Source organism: Cydia fagiglandana, chromosome 25 (assembly GCF_963556715.1).
Source record: "Cydia fagiglandana chromosome 25, ilCydFagi1.1, whole genome shotgun sequence".
Lineage (NCBI taxonomy): Eukaryota > Metazoa > Arthropoda > Insecta > Lepidoptera > Tortricidae > Cydia > Cydia fagiglandana.
The window spans coordinates 6,376,129-6,391,445 of record NC_085956.1 but is presented as its reverse complement, the minus strand read 5'-3'; the positions used below and the strand labels follow the sequence as shown (position 1 = coordinate 6,391,445).

The 15,317-nt window shown below is 36.8% G+C and overlaps 2 protein-coding genes across 2 annotated transcripts in view; both read right to left on the bottom strand.

Annotated features, from left to right (window-relative positions):
- Positions 1-786: 786 nt before the first annotated feature.
- On the bottom strand, positions 787-1,487 carry LOC134676732 (histone H1.1, embryonic-like). The gene has a single exon (XM_063535118.1). It carries the CDS (start codon positions 1,450-1,452, stop codon positions 787-789), a length of 666 nt encoding a protein of 221 aa, XP_063391188.1. The 5' UTR covers positions 1,453-1,487.
- Positions 1,488-9,089: 7,602 nt separating this feature from the next.
- LOC134677144 (steroidogenic acute regulatory protein-like) overlaps positions 9,090-15,317 on the bottom strand; it is a 31,150-nt gene continuing 24,922 nt past the window's right edge. Inside the window, exon 13 of the mRNA XM_063535603.1 lies at positions 9,090-14,564. Within this exon, the coding sequence (XP_063391673.1) occupies positions 14,455-14,564 (110 nt within the window). The 3' untranslated portion in view covers positions 9,090-14,454. The remainder of the gene's footprint in view (positions 14,565-15,317) is intronic.

Here is a 15,317-nt window from a genome sequence, read left to right as displayed (position 1 = left end):
TCTCTATTCCATAAATACCTTATAACCCATGTACCCATAGACTAGGAATCCTAGGATGTTTTGTCTGTGCCTTTACCCAAATTCCTCCGATCCTTTCCCGCCATTAGGTACCTATACCTACATTTTGCGAATTGAAATTTAACCAAGTAAATAAAAATATCTAGTCATCCTTCCGATTTTGTTAGGTAGTTAGATAAGTCTAACATAAGTCTGCAACGATTTTGACAGCACACACAGTCCAAAAGTTATTTTAAGTGTATATAAGTATAAATAAAAATAACACTTGCATTGCTTGTGCTATCAAAATCGTTGCAGACTTGTCTTGGTCTAAATCTAGCACTAATAAAATATAGGTACCTACCTAATTAGGTATGTGGCTACAGATTAAAAAAGTTATAGTGCATTATTATCTTTTATTTACACGGCTATACACTTATCGACATATTTTCGCATTAGACATTTAAATTCGCATAAAACAACATTAAAATTAACAATCGCATTGCACATTTTTATAATTCGCATTGCAATATTGCACTATCTTACACAATATAAAGTTCAATATAGGTACATGATCATTATTAAAGTCATTAGCTATACATTTTACTATACATAATGAATATTACAACAAGTCTAATTAATTCGCGTTGCACTAAATAAAAAATAATAACTCGCGATGCTTGTTGAAAACAAAAATAAGGCACAATCAATTCGTCACAATGTTCTCTAGAAACTGTCCAATTTCCAGAATTTTCCTCCTTCAGCTTTCTAAATCTATAGTCACTGAGCTTAAGATTTTAATTTCGGCTTCATCTTCGGTGGTTTAATGATAGATCCTATGCTTTTCCTCTTCATCATTGTCGCTTTCTTCTTAGTTGGAGTTGCCGCCGTTTTACTTTTCTTCTCCTTCAAATCAGCTTTCTTCTTATCTTTCGGTTTTTCCGTCTTCTTTTCCTTATCTTTTACGTCCATCTTGACTTTCTTCGCAGGCTTCATTTTATCTATACTCGCTTTTTCCTTCACAATTTTCTCTTTCTTATCTTTCGTGGGTTTTTCTTTTGATTCTTTACTTTTCTCCTTTTTAGGCTTTTCCTTCTTGATTTTAGGTTTCTTTTTAGTTTTTTCCTTAACAGGCGCTAACTTGAAAGATCCTGACGCTCCGATGCCTTTCAATTGCACTATACTGCCGTCTTCAACACCGGTCTTCAAGGTTTTCTTGATGAGATACTTTACTTTATCCGTTTGAACATAATATTTGTCTTCCATATACTTCTTGATGGCTTGTATTGAGACGCCTTTTCTCGTTTTCAGTTCTGTCAAAGCTTCGTGGATCATAGCTTTGGTTGTGACCTTTTTTTCGTGGGCTTTTAGTAAATCTTCCGTGGGGCTGTTCGGTGGTTTTTTGACGGGCTTCATTGGAGCTATTTTTTTGATTTCGACGTCCGAGTCTGACATTATGAGGCACGTGACAAATTTCAGGTAAAGTTGAGCAAAGTCTTGTGCTTGTTTTGAGCTTGGTTAATAAGGGGGAAGCGTTACCATAAAGAGAGCCGCGGGTAGTTTTAAATTTTAATTTGTTTTCTACCCTCATGACTGCGTGTTTTTTTTCTCTAATATTTAAACATAAATATCTAAAAAACTAAAATTGTATTTGTATTTATTTTGTAGTATTTTTGTTGATTTTGTGGATGCATCTTGTTATTCAGTATTATCGCTCGGGGTTACTTTTAAAATCCAATAACTATTAAAAATCTGAATAATGGCTGATATCCGTTCCATCGCGATAGTATAAAAGTTTTAATAAAAAATAAACATTATGTATTTTATCCTTTTCCTGTTGAAAATTATTGATAATAGCAAAAAGTAGATATATTTATCAGTATTTTAAAAAGTATTCCTAGGGTAGTTTAAATAATATAGTAAACAACAACCCTCATCAGAAAAAAATATATACATTAAACAACTGTACCGCTATTCGGAACCTAATAATAATATTGAGAATGGCAACCCTGTTGTCGGTCGTATTGTCCTTTTCTAGCATATACGTCCCTCTCTCTCCCACACTCCCACCACACAGCAGTTTGCTTTTTGGCGGTTGTCGCAAAAACAAATTTCCAACTCATTGGCTTGCTGTTTTTCCATCTGGAAGGTCGTGAAGCTAAACTGCTGGTGAGTTTTTGAATTGTACCCCAGTTTAGCTGACTATATTGAAAAACAGTTTCTAACGGCTTTTGCCGTTCGAAATAAATAATTAAATTTAGTGTCCGTTAAACTATCTAGCAAATAAAAACGATCCGGAATAGTAATGTGTAAGTTTTCAAAGGCTGCCTGCGCGCACCGTGGCTATGCTAATGAAAATACTAAAACACATAATGGTAGAAAACACATCGAGCTGGTAAAGCGTGCACTTGTCACCATTAGAATTTAATTAATATTATACCTACATTAAGTCTCTTCAGAGTCTTATTACTTAATTACTTTAAATCTTTGTGTGTCTATAATAACTGTTGAAATTAGGTATAACACTTAAATGGTGATGTGTGGAGGCATACCCTTCAGTTTTCAAGTGATTTGTGTTTTCGAATACGAAAGGATCGGATAGTTAATACGTGTTACGTAGAACCTACATATTAAGGTAGAAGCTTATAGACGTGTAGGGTTTATCTGTCCAAGTATCTATCAGCAACTTGTCGGTTTATCCCGTTCCGGGTTAAATATAATATTGCATTTTTGGTAATAAACTTGCTGATAAATAACGTGTACCCGCTTAGGAGTCGACGAAGCCCCGCTTCGCGGGGCTTCTATTTCCGCTCTGAGGGACACAAGGTAACGAACAAACCTACATCGCAAGAATTGCATTTATTTTTGTGGAAAGTGAGTACTTCGGCAGTACGTAAACTTAAGTCTGACTAGATAAAGAGATATATTAGCATGGCTCTGCGCAAGAATGACATGGAAATCCTTAAGTATCTCACTCCTTATCAATTTACATCTCTCCAACTAGATCTTAGATTTTGAAAAAAAAAAAAAAAAAAATGGTTAAAATGTAGGTAGATAGGTATCTCTTTAAATAAATAACAGGTACTAACAGCTTAAAAGAACTCTTGCATGTAGTTGCTATATGTGCTTGTATTATTTTGGATTTGAATAACTTGATTATTCATTCTATATGTAACTATAGGTACATACAAGACGGTTCTTTAAGCCTACCTACCTACCTACATAAATAGTACCTACACTTGTAAACGTTTTAAATAAAATCGGAAGCCTGTGACTTGAAAGGGCATTAACAATATGGGAATGTTTAGATTGATTCATTGACGAAGACGCATGGTTTGCTTCATAATTTCAAATTATATTCGCTAACTGTAGAGTTAAAGTTTAGTCATGGCAAATCTCGTCACCGTGAATGACACTTTCTAAAAGTGCCTATTAAAGTAAATCCTTTCCCCTTGTCGAGCGAAGAACTCGCAACTAAGGGAATATTACCCATAAACATAAACTTCATTTGAATGATATTCTTAAGCTATGTCTGTTATGGTTCCACCTGCGTAAGGTGTGCCTAAGAGAATCTTTTATTCAGTCACAAACTAACGTCAAGTTATTTGTGATGATACCAATATGTTGTGTACCTATTTAAGCCTGCGCAAGGCTGCCATGTTTCCACCTGCGTAAGGTGTGCCAAAGAATCTTTGATTCATTCACAAATTGATGTCAAGTTACTGATGATGATATTACAACCTATATAAGCCTGCGCAAGGCATGTCAGAAATTAAATGATATGGTCATAACACAGGCGAGCGAGTAGGCCACAATCATAAAAATATAACAAAGATGAATATGTAAATACCTCCTTTTGGACAAAGGACAAGTGAAAAGGGTTCTAACAAAATAATGTTCTGGGTAAAAATCAGTCGAAATAGGTTACGTTATTCGAGGTTTCATTTTTGTTTACCAATCTATTTTAAGGGTCCCGGACACCCTATTGGCTAAACTCAAAATTGGAATAATTAACATTTCTAAAATTATAATATAATAGATATGAAATAACCTAAGATTCCAGGCCTATCTCGACTCATTTTTATTTTAAAGATGAAAAAATCTTTGCACCCTAATATAAAATTGTGGTCTAGAGACGCTAAGCCTCATAACGTTGGTGGCATAGATAATACTAAGAGATTTAGTCACCTAAATTCGACCATAAGCCCAGACAGAATATTGATATTTAGAATAAGGTGTGGTCAATCCTCCAAGGTCCAGATAATCTGTGGACTCTAATTAAATCAGGCTCACTTAAGCTCACGACACAACATAGCTTACGGTTCAATTCTGAAATAAGCTATGTTTAATATCACTGATGGTGTGAAAATAAAATTACAAGAACACAAACAGCCTGCTCAAGGTGTACAAAGGGTTCCGTTTAGCGGCCCTATGAATATCTAAAAACCTTTGAAGTCTATGCCTGCTATGACAGACTAGAAATTAATATAAATTATATTTGCCTCGAGAGCACTAGTCTTTCAGTTAACATTTTTACGAGTACCTACCTATGTAGGTACACGACATAACCAAGGTTAGGTACCTATTTAATTATTATATCCCTGACTGGCATGGTATAGGAAAATTGTCATGTGCTGCACAAGCATGTTGGAAATAAAAATGTACAAAACTGACCTAACGGGGCGTTTATGAATGATTTATTTTACACCCTTATGTCTGCCTTGTGAACCTTGAGGATTCGAACCACCTTGATCGTAAGTGCTCCTATGCACAGATTAAGTTTATTTTAAACTACCCATGCACTAATCTCAAAGGCACGTGCTTCTATGCACGGACCAAATATTGTTATCACTTAATTCACTTAACATTATTCGTCATAGTTTGATACTATACGTTTAACAAATGTACCCACCGTGGAATGTAATGTACCCAGTCATAAGGTTTTTAATAAACAGTGACTTAATGGTTTGCACGAACGATTCTAGTATAACTTCTGGGCGGTCACGTCTAGGGCATGACCCTCTAGTTCTCAATTTATACAAAATTATAGCATTGCGATACTGTTTGCTTTGCACAATGTGAAACAGCAGCAAGCCTTGCGAAAAGGCGAAGCTATTTTGAAAGGCGAGTACTTTTCAAAAATACATTGTAATATATATAAATATGTTTTTGTCGTGGAACAAGTACACCCAAACAAATGCAGTCATTTATATTATATTATAATATGTTGGCAAAACTCTGCAAAAGAGTTATATAGTCTGTCTGTACAGTGTAACTTGAAGGCATCAATGCACATGAATCTCTTGAAACATGGTGGATCAATTAATTTACACCCCGTCTGTGTCTTGCTCCTATTACCAAATCCACAAGTTAAGGACCTCAACCTATATATAGGTACCCTTCTTGCTCGAGACCTGTAAAAAATGTACACAATAATTTCATGCAGTCAAGTGTCGGAAAACTAGATCCACACACTTAGCGATATCGTGAATATATATCCAAGAACTCTGTATATTGCCTCCCAGGAGGCGGGATGTTATTAGACTAACCTATATAGTAGGTAGTAGGCCAGAGATATAGTATACAAAAGTACACTGGCCCAAATTAAGTAATATTATATTTCAGAATATAAAATAATTTACAATCTTGCTATTATTGAAATATAAACAAGTAACAATTATCCTTAGTTCATAAGGAGGATAAGTATACCTAAATATCTAATAGATTCGACAAAGTGTTGATTCTAGCATTGGATAAAATAGGTCCCTCTTAAAGGGCCTCTGCGCTGTGGCTTTGGGGCCACAGGCGCCCGGCAAATGGTCGGGAACCCCCTGGTTTCCCACAGCAAATAATGTAAAATCACGAAATAAGCACATAAATTTGTATTTCGGTTAAAAGCACCTATGCGATGAGCTAGGGTTTCGAATTAAGTATCTGATTCCTTATAATTTACACACTGAATAGAGAAAACTGAATATTCAGAATTAAGCAATGTCTATGAATAGTTTACAGAAATTAAGCCACTTTAGCGGTCAGAACCAATAAAGTTTTAAGGCTTATGTCTACCAGTAGGCACCAGATAAAGTAAACCACTAAGAAACTACTCTTACTACATATATACAAATTATTGAGTAAAATTAAGGTTATGATAGCTAAACATGAATTTAATTAGAATGACTCTGCAAATATTATTGATAAAGTTCTGTGGCAATTCTACACAAGAACACCACAAAGCGTCATAACTAGTGCCACAGCGCAGTGAACAATGAGTGTTGTGGCTTAAGCTCTCATAGTACCTAACCTTCACACTTTTAAGTAAGGTTTATTTATGTATTTACAGTGACTTGCGTTCTCGTTAGTAAAGCATATAAAAGGGTTAAATGCATTTTATAGCTATAACTATAACCTATAACCAAGTATATGGCTTACAGTCATTAAATAAATTTAGTGATTCCCTATGACATTTGAATAAGTACCTAATTTTATTAACTCTGTTTGTGGTGATAGTGATATAACGAATAATTAAAATATTCGTCTACCTAATCCCGAGGGATTCTGGAAATAAGAAAGGTCCTGTCCTTGTTATATTCCTGCAACTGCTTACTTTACTATTATAGATAATTATTATCAAATTTGATAAGAATTGCGACTTATAAATAAAAACTACTCTAGTACGTTATTATTTTTATCTTTTCATACTTGAATTACATTACTCCTTATAACAGATGTTGTATGCTCTTTGAAGAGTAGACTGACTTATCACATCTTCTTTTACCTAGTTTTCACATACCTACATTTAAGTAATTAAGTATAGCACCCTTGTGGTGACTCACTTATTCTTTTTGAACATTTATAAGTACATTAAGTACGTATACAAAATGTTAAGTTAGTATCATAATCATAATATAATGGAATATCAAATTGTATGCTTTACTAAATACCTCTCTCCTCACAGGTGTTAAAATAAAGGGTGTACTGCATAATTAATTAAACACTCATAATATAATAATATTACATATACATAATAAGTACATGTATAATCACATTGGCTTGGCGTCTTCCCACCACCAGGCGATAACAAACACGTCTCAATATTATTATTAGGTTCCGAATAGCGGTACAGTTGTTTAATGACAGCGTTTTACACAAAAATAAAACGCTAATTAAATAACTTACCCTATTCGGAACCTAAAGTTTTAATCCTGCCTGGTGTAATTTTGAGACAATGAGTTGGAAATTTGTTTTTGCGACAACCGCCAAAAAGCAAACTGCTGTGTGGTGGGAGTGTGGGAGAGAGAGGGACGTATATGCTAGAAAAGGACAATACGACCGACAACAGGGTTGCCATTCTCAATATTATTATTAGGTTCCGAATAGGGTAAGTTATTTAATTAGCGTTTTATTTTTGTGTAAAACGCTGTCATTTTAATCCACGGTCAATAATAATAAATAACTGATTTTGGGTGTATACTGCAAAACGTAATTCAAGATTAAAAAAAGTAAAACAATGTTGCCACTGCAATAATTTGTTTGTAAAATATACTGGGTCAAGCAAATCTTGTCAGTAGCAAACGGCGGCAAATTTGAAAAATCGCGGGTTAGCAACACTGTGTTCGAATAATTCGAAAATCGCGTGTCATCTGTGCTTTATCTGTGGAATGTGGATCGTGAATGACAGCCGTCATCTTTGTTTATATTTTGTTTACATTCTGAATCGATTCTATTTCAAGAGATATTTCTGCTGTGTCACCATTAAATACCAATATATTAAATAAGATTGTGCTTAATCAAAGCTAAGATGCCTACAATGCCTACGGTGGCAACTGAGAAATCTTATAAAATATTAAAATCCAGTAGTAGGACATCTACCTGCTGAAGCAGTGATTTTATTCATACATTCTTGTTTAACGGCATAGTCCACTTCTAATTTTATTTTGAGATCTTCAAATTAGTTAATCATTTTTATCAACATCACACACCGCTTTTAAATTGTCCGTCCATACCTATTAATAACAATTTCAAACATTTTCAATAGAGAATCCGCGAGTGACAATTTGAATTGACGGGCGCGCTCAGCGGAAAAAAAGTTTAAGTTCGATGTACATTGTACATTGCTGCTTTTCTTAGCGCAATATTACTCTTTGAGTGTTGCCCTACTTTAGTTTGCTTTACATTGCTACTGACAAGATTTGCTCGCACTATAGTAAAATCCTTTTGATAAATAGTCACGCTAATTTATTCATTAGTAATTTTACTCCTACTATTTAATAAAGTAGGTACTTTTATTTAGTTATTGTACATAAATACAAGACGCGCTACTAAAAAAAGTGGCAACATTTCTTTTTTTTTTTTGTCTTGAATTACGTTTTGCAGTTTAGGTAGGTACATAATACCTATATATATTCCCACTTATCCCCCCCCACGGAACCAGATGTGTGCCTAAATGATTCCTATTTGTCCCGTGTCACGTGGGGCGCGGACAAATGGGAATACACCCAATTTCGATACGATTATTAGCGTATGTTATAGTCAAAAGAATTTTTTATATTTCTTTCACATTCATTCATTCAATACTGTTTTTAGGGTTCCGTACCCAAAGGGTAAAACGGGACCCTATTAGTAAGACTTCGCTGTCCGTCCGTCCGACTGTCACCAGGCTGTATCTCACGAACCGTGATAGCTAGACAGTTGAAATTTTCACAGATGATGTATTTCTGTTGCCGCTATAACAACAAATACTAAAAACAGAATAAAATAAAGATTTAAATGGGGCTCCCATACAACAAACGTGATTTTTGACCAAAGTTAAGCAACGTCGGGAGTGGTCAGTACTTGGATGGGTGACCGTTTTTTTTTGTTTTTTTTTTGCATTATGGTACGGAACCCTTCGTGCGCGAGTCCGACTCGCACTTGCCCGGTTTTAATTTTTGCGATTAGCACTCTGTGTAGCTGTATGTGTAATCATTCACCTCAACTCTCCTGCTGATACCTATAAGTCTATATCTTTAGGTATTACCTTTTCCCGTGGAACGTCACATATGTTTTACTTAATAAATTACAAAGCACTAGGAATTTTGAAGTAAAACAAAGCATTCAGTACAAAAAATCTTTAATTTCCACTTAAAAATAATTATTTATATATTATACAAGCGTTTTAACCTTAAATCTATTGGTGAAACTTATAATATACAAGCAGTACAGTCACCTGCAATAATATGTTACACAACGAAGGCCGCAAAAATATCTGACACGATCTTATTTGTAGAGCCATAAGAGCGTGTCACATATTTTTGCGGCCTTCGAAGATCAACATATTATTGCTGGTGACTGTACAACTGCGTTTTCTTGAACTTTGGTTCTGTAGTTAATAAACTATAACCCCCTTATTCCCACTTGCACCATTCCACTAACCCGGGGTTAACCGGTTAAACTTGGCGTTAGCATGTTTACCAGTACAATTTGACACTAGGTTAACGGTTTAACCGCTTAATCCCAGGTTAGTGGAATGGTGCAAGTGGGCCTTATTCACAAAACTTTGCGGGCCTGATTTAGTTAAATTATGTTTCATCCCTTTCTTACAAATACATAAGTTAAAAGACAGAAAAGGATAAACGATTATTTAGCTAATTGAGTTTTGTAGGGCGTTTATGAATAAGGGGTTAATATATACGTACAGATATAGTGCATATATAATTGTTTTCCATCGTATTTCCTCGGAAACGTTCGTATTAGCAAAAAGAATAGATAGTATAGAGGGGTCCTGTCATAGAGTTAGACCGTAAAAAGTCTACAGCGATTTTGATAGCCCACGCAGTGCAAGTGTCATTTTAAACGTCAAACTTCTATGAAATTATGACGTATAAATAACACTTCCACTGCGTGGGCTATCAAATCCGCTGCAGACTTTTATTGGTGCGACTATAGTAAATGTTGTAGTCATTGTAAAACTGCCATCTATCGACACACGACTACAACTCAAAATAAACACGTATAAAATTACCAAAAAATGAATATATATGGATAAATGATTTTATTATTTTTATATCATTTTGATCCATGTTCATTCACTGATATCTATATGTTAAAATTGTTAAATATGAAACGGTGTCGTCACGCCATCTAGCCGAGAAAAAGCTAAAGGTGTGTGCGCCATCTATCCGAGAATGACTTTTTTTTTATTTCCGAGGCACGTTTTTTTCTTAGACTTTATTCATCTTATACGAAGTTACATATGTCTTTGGTATTTGTCATGCTACTTCAGTCAACCTCAGTACTTTTTGTACCGAGACTGACTGAAATAGCAAGACACGTTCGTATGTTTCCGTGAAAATACGATGGAAAATAATTATACACTACATCTGTAGAACAAGATATTATTAAGCAAGTAAAGAAAGGACGCTTATCATAAAGAATTTCGTACATTAACCCCACCTGTTGCTACCTCTATCGCACACACATAATTATATTGTTTTCTCGCTCGCAGTGTCACTGACGGACGGCATCATGGGCGGGACAGCAATATAACAAAGCGCGTGCGATAGAGATAGAAATAGGCGGGTCAGTGTATAAAATTCCTCGTTCTAAGCGTACTTTCTTTAATGCAGAATATTGCAGCTGAAGTAGATGGCGCTGCAAGGAGTACTTTTTGCGGTAACTTCTCTGTAAAGCGCCATCTATTTTAGCTACCAAAGATTCAGCTACAACATTTTGCACTGAGTTGCTTTACACTTAGGCATATTTTCACCATCCCACAAACCCGGGGTTAAACCGTTAACCCAGTGTCAAATTGTACTGGTAACATGGTAACTCCAGGTTTGACCGGTTAACCCGGATTAGTGGAATGGTGCAAGTGAGCCTTAGTATTTCTTTGACAATGGCATGGATAACTAACATTTAAAGTAAGGACGCATAGCACGAGGAATATCGTACATTGGCTCACCTGTTCCTATCTCTGTCGCACGCGCGTAACTATATTGCTGTCTCGCCAATGATTTTTTTTAATACCACATCGGTGGCAAACAAGCGTACGGCTCCGCCTGATGGTAAGCAGTCACCGTAGCCTATGGACGCCTGCAACTCCATGATGCATGGAGTTGCAGGCGTCATGGCTGTCATTTTTTGTACGAAACAGTCTGCTGATTTTTGTGGCGGAGGGGACGTCAAATGTATTGCTATTTCTATATGATTTCTACGTAACGTACAAATAGCCATGTCAGTTCATACAAAAGTTTGCACAATTGTGCAAGGTTTTCGGCAGAGGAGTAAGCTCTTAAAGGCTACTCCAGTCTTAGAGAATATAACCAAACGGAGTGGTCATTAACCGGCGTTCCCCTCTGTCGAAAATAGGCGGCCAATGGTCAACCACATGTATGGACTGACCTTTATCTGACATGGTTATGTTTACGTTACGTATACATTTGATGTGCCCCTCCCCCGCAAAAAACGGCAGACTATTTTGTACCGAAAATTATAGACATGGCGTCTCCGTTGGTTATATCCTCTAAGACTCCAGTTATTAAATGCTCTAAGCAAGGCCGGCGGTCGATACACTGTGCGAGCGTGATAGCAATATAATTATGCGCGTGCAATAGAGATACCTACAGGTGGGTCTTTGTACGTAATTCCCTGTGGCAAGCGTCCTTACTTTATACCGGGTGTGGCTTCTAATGAGCAAAAAATTAAACTGTAGGCTGTACTCCTCATACTGACCAACATTTGTTCAGCGACTTTTAAAAATAACCTGAGGTTTGATTTTTAATACACTTTAAAGTTTATTCTAAGACGCAATGTATTGCGAATTTTGTTATGTTTAAGGCGTGACAAGCAACGTCAATCACAATGGGTGGCGATGGCGTCCATTGAAGATAATATTTTTTTTGTATGAAAAATATGAGTCTAAATACTTCATAATTTTTAAAAGTTGTTGAACAAAAGTGTCACCGTTTGAGGAGTACAATCTATGTTTTAATTCTTTGCTCGTGTTACAGGCCACACCCGGTATATATTCTCAATACGGTTTTGTAGCGAACATGGTAAATAAGTAGGTACAGAGTATTAAAATTTAAACAATTATACTCAATTTAAAATAGCTTTAGGTACAGTCAGTAGCAGAAGTTGTTAATCTAGCGAGGTGTTCAAAATTACCTTGACACGCTCTTATTCTCATAACAATAAGGTCGTGTCAAGATCATTGTGAACACCTCGCCCGCTTAGCAGCTTCTGCCGCTGACTGTACTTAAAGTACATTTGTACAAAGTAAAAGCTGGTGATTCCAAATACATTATGTTACAAAAATGCAAATTTGTTGTACTGTGTGGCTCTGCAGCTTAGTTGCCAAAAGTATCTAACCGTCGTATATCCCTTTAATAACAGAGGTAACTAAACGGTCGAAGTGTTCAAAATTATGTCTACACTAGAGATGCAACGGATAGTTGTTTGGCCGGATACCGGATACCGGATATCCGGCCTGGACACTGGCCGAATATCCGGTATCCGGCCGCCGGATATTCGGCCGGCGGAACTATACCTACATTTCGATTTTTCAGGTGCGCATTCTGCAAGTTTGACCTGTTTCCTAGTAAATCTTCGCGCGGACTCATTTTTAGGTTCGAAATGAGTGCGCGTGCAAGTCAGTGGAATAATTAAAATGTTTTAAAATAATAAACAAGTACGATTATGGCCGTGTCTGTTACTTAAATCCAATTTGTTTACTCCGAAATCAAGCAATGTTACTATCCGGTATCCGGCCGGATAGTAAAATAATGGCCGGATAGGCCGGATACCGGATAGTAACCGGATATCCGGTGCATCTCTAGTCTACACTGTTTAAAACTATAAGAGAGATACAGTGTGTTGAACATTAAGACTCCAATTAGGTACTTTGTCCAATGTCAGTGCGTCTCACTCTCTCATTAAAGCAACATGTGAGACGCAATACACATTGGACATAGAAATGGGATAGGTAGAATACCACCCTTAGGCCCACTTACACCATTCCACTAACCCGGGGTTAATCGGTTAAACCGTTAATCCAGTGTCAAATTGTACTGGTAACCATGGTAACTCCAGGTTTAACCGGATAACCCCGGGTTAGTGGAATGGTGCAAGTGGGCCTTAGCGGAAAAAATACAGAGTGCTCACTTGATACTGTTATTTGTTTTACAAGGGGGCAAAGTTGTTGTTTAACCGCTCGTGCTAATATTGATAGCCGAGCAAGCGAAAAATTCCAAAATTGAACCACGAGCGTAGCGAGTGGATCGAAAAATGGAATCTTAAGCGTTGCTAGGGTTTCAAAGCATGAGGGTTAAACAAAATTTGCCCCCGAGTGAAACACAAAATTTTTCACCACACCAACCCGAAGCAAATATTAAATGTAAAATATCAAACAAAATCGAATCCAAATGAATGTTATTAAATATTTATCATCCAAAATCATCATTTAAAAGTCTATTCTACCAGCAAACACAAGAAAACAACTCAGAATTTGCATTTGATTACTTTGCCTCACATGTGAATAAAATGCAACTTTGCTATCAGTTTTTGAAGTGGAAAGTAAGCCTTTCCGAGCTGGTGTGGTGAAAAGAATATTATTATCGTAGTCGACATCTATAGTTCGTTTTTTTTAGCATTAGAAAGAACTTGCAAGAAGGTAAGCGATCTTGATATGTCTTTTAATTGAAAAACGCTTTTTAATAATCAAAAACTATGACTTATGAAAGCAGAAGAATATAAATGATCGTATTAGATTCATAATTGTTACATATTTGCCGTAACTTATTTTTAAAATGTGTTTTTCAATTAAAAGACACATCAAGATTGTTTACCTTATTTCTAATGCTAAAAAAAACGAACTGTAGCATCGAGCTCTATGGAAAATGGCGTCGCTGCACAGTTGCGCTAACGTTACGTCGTCTGCCATAGTGTTGAGTACACGACGCTCGGGAGACGCTAGTGTGGGGCTCTAAGCGCCAATTGCACCATCCCACTAACCCGGGGTTAAGCGGTTTAACCGTCAACCCAGTGTCAAATTGTACTGGTAACCATGGTGACTGCAGGTTTAACCGGTTAACACCGGGTTGCTGGAATGGTGTAAGCGGGCCTAAGGGACCCACTAACCCGGGGTTAACCGGTTAAACCGTTAACCCAGTGTCAAATTGTACTGGTAACCATGGTGACTGCAGGTTTAACCGGTTAACCCCTGGTTACTGGAATGGTGTAAGTGGGCCTAAGGGTCCCACTAACCCGGGGTTAACCGGTTAAACCGTTAACCCAGTTTCAAATTGTACAGTCGACGTCAAATATATGTTTAAACTTTTGCACTAAGGTTGTTTTTGGAGTAAGCTCATTTGTAATACGGCGAAAAATGTAAATTGGTAACCATGGTTACTCCAGGTTTAACCGGTTAACCCCGGGCTAGTGAATGGTGCAAGTAGCTCAAAGGGTTAAATAATATTAAAGTTAGAACAAGCCTTTTGCCCTGGCTTCGGCCGTGAATTTCCTGACATGAACGATATAGTCCAACATCACTGTCGCGAAGGCGGCGTCGAGCACGAACTGAGGTATTTTACCTGCAACGATACGGAGAAATAAAATCACTCAATTTTATTACAAGTTAAAGGCCCATTTTAATGTTAGATTAGGTAGGGGAGACCGGGTTGCGGAAGAGTACTTCGGCGTTCCTGGGACCTCGCCATATAGCAGCGAGGCGGCAACAGAGGGGTATTAGTGGGTAAACCTGGGGTCTCATTAGCCCACAACAGGGAGTCCCACATAACCATCCCGGCCCGTCCCCGCGCCGGGTGGTATGCGTTAAGCATTTCCCCTCTTGTAGGGGAGACCGAGGTGAGTTGTGACAGAGGAGAGTTGTGACATTGTCGATTTTTTGAAATCTAATAACTGTTAGTGAGCTCGCATCAGTGTGCGTTTGTTAGCTCGCAACTTGAACTAACAAACGCGCGGTATAGGCTACATTCCTACTAGTCAAATCAGCTTCTTTTTTAGAACTGTCAAAACGATTTGCTAATATGGAATTTATATGAAAACGAATGTAGTGACGTCACGGTAAACTCACCTACTTTTTATATTTCAATCCGATTTATTAAATACAAATTGTGTTTAAAAATAGCTGCTATCTATGTTTTATAATTATCTGGTGCTTTATTTCGTGCACGGTTTGAAATAATTTATTTTAAGTACAGGAAACATCCCTATTGCGACCTAGTTTTTAGTTAATAGATTCCAAAAAATCGACAATGTCACAACTAGGGAATGCAAATCGGTTATTTTTTGTATGGAAATGATCGGTTTTTAACCGAAACCGC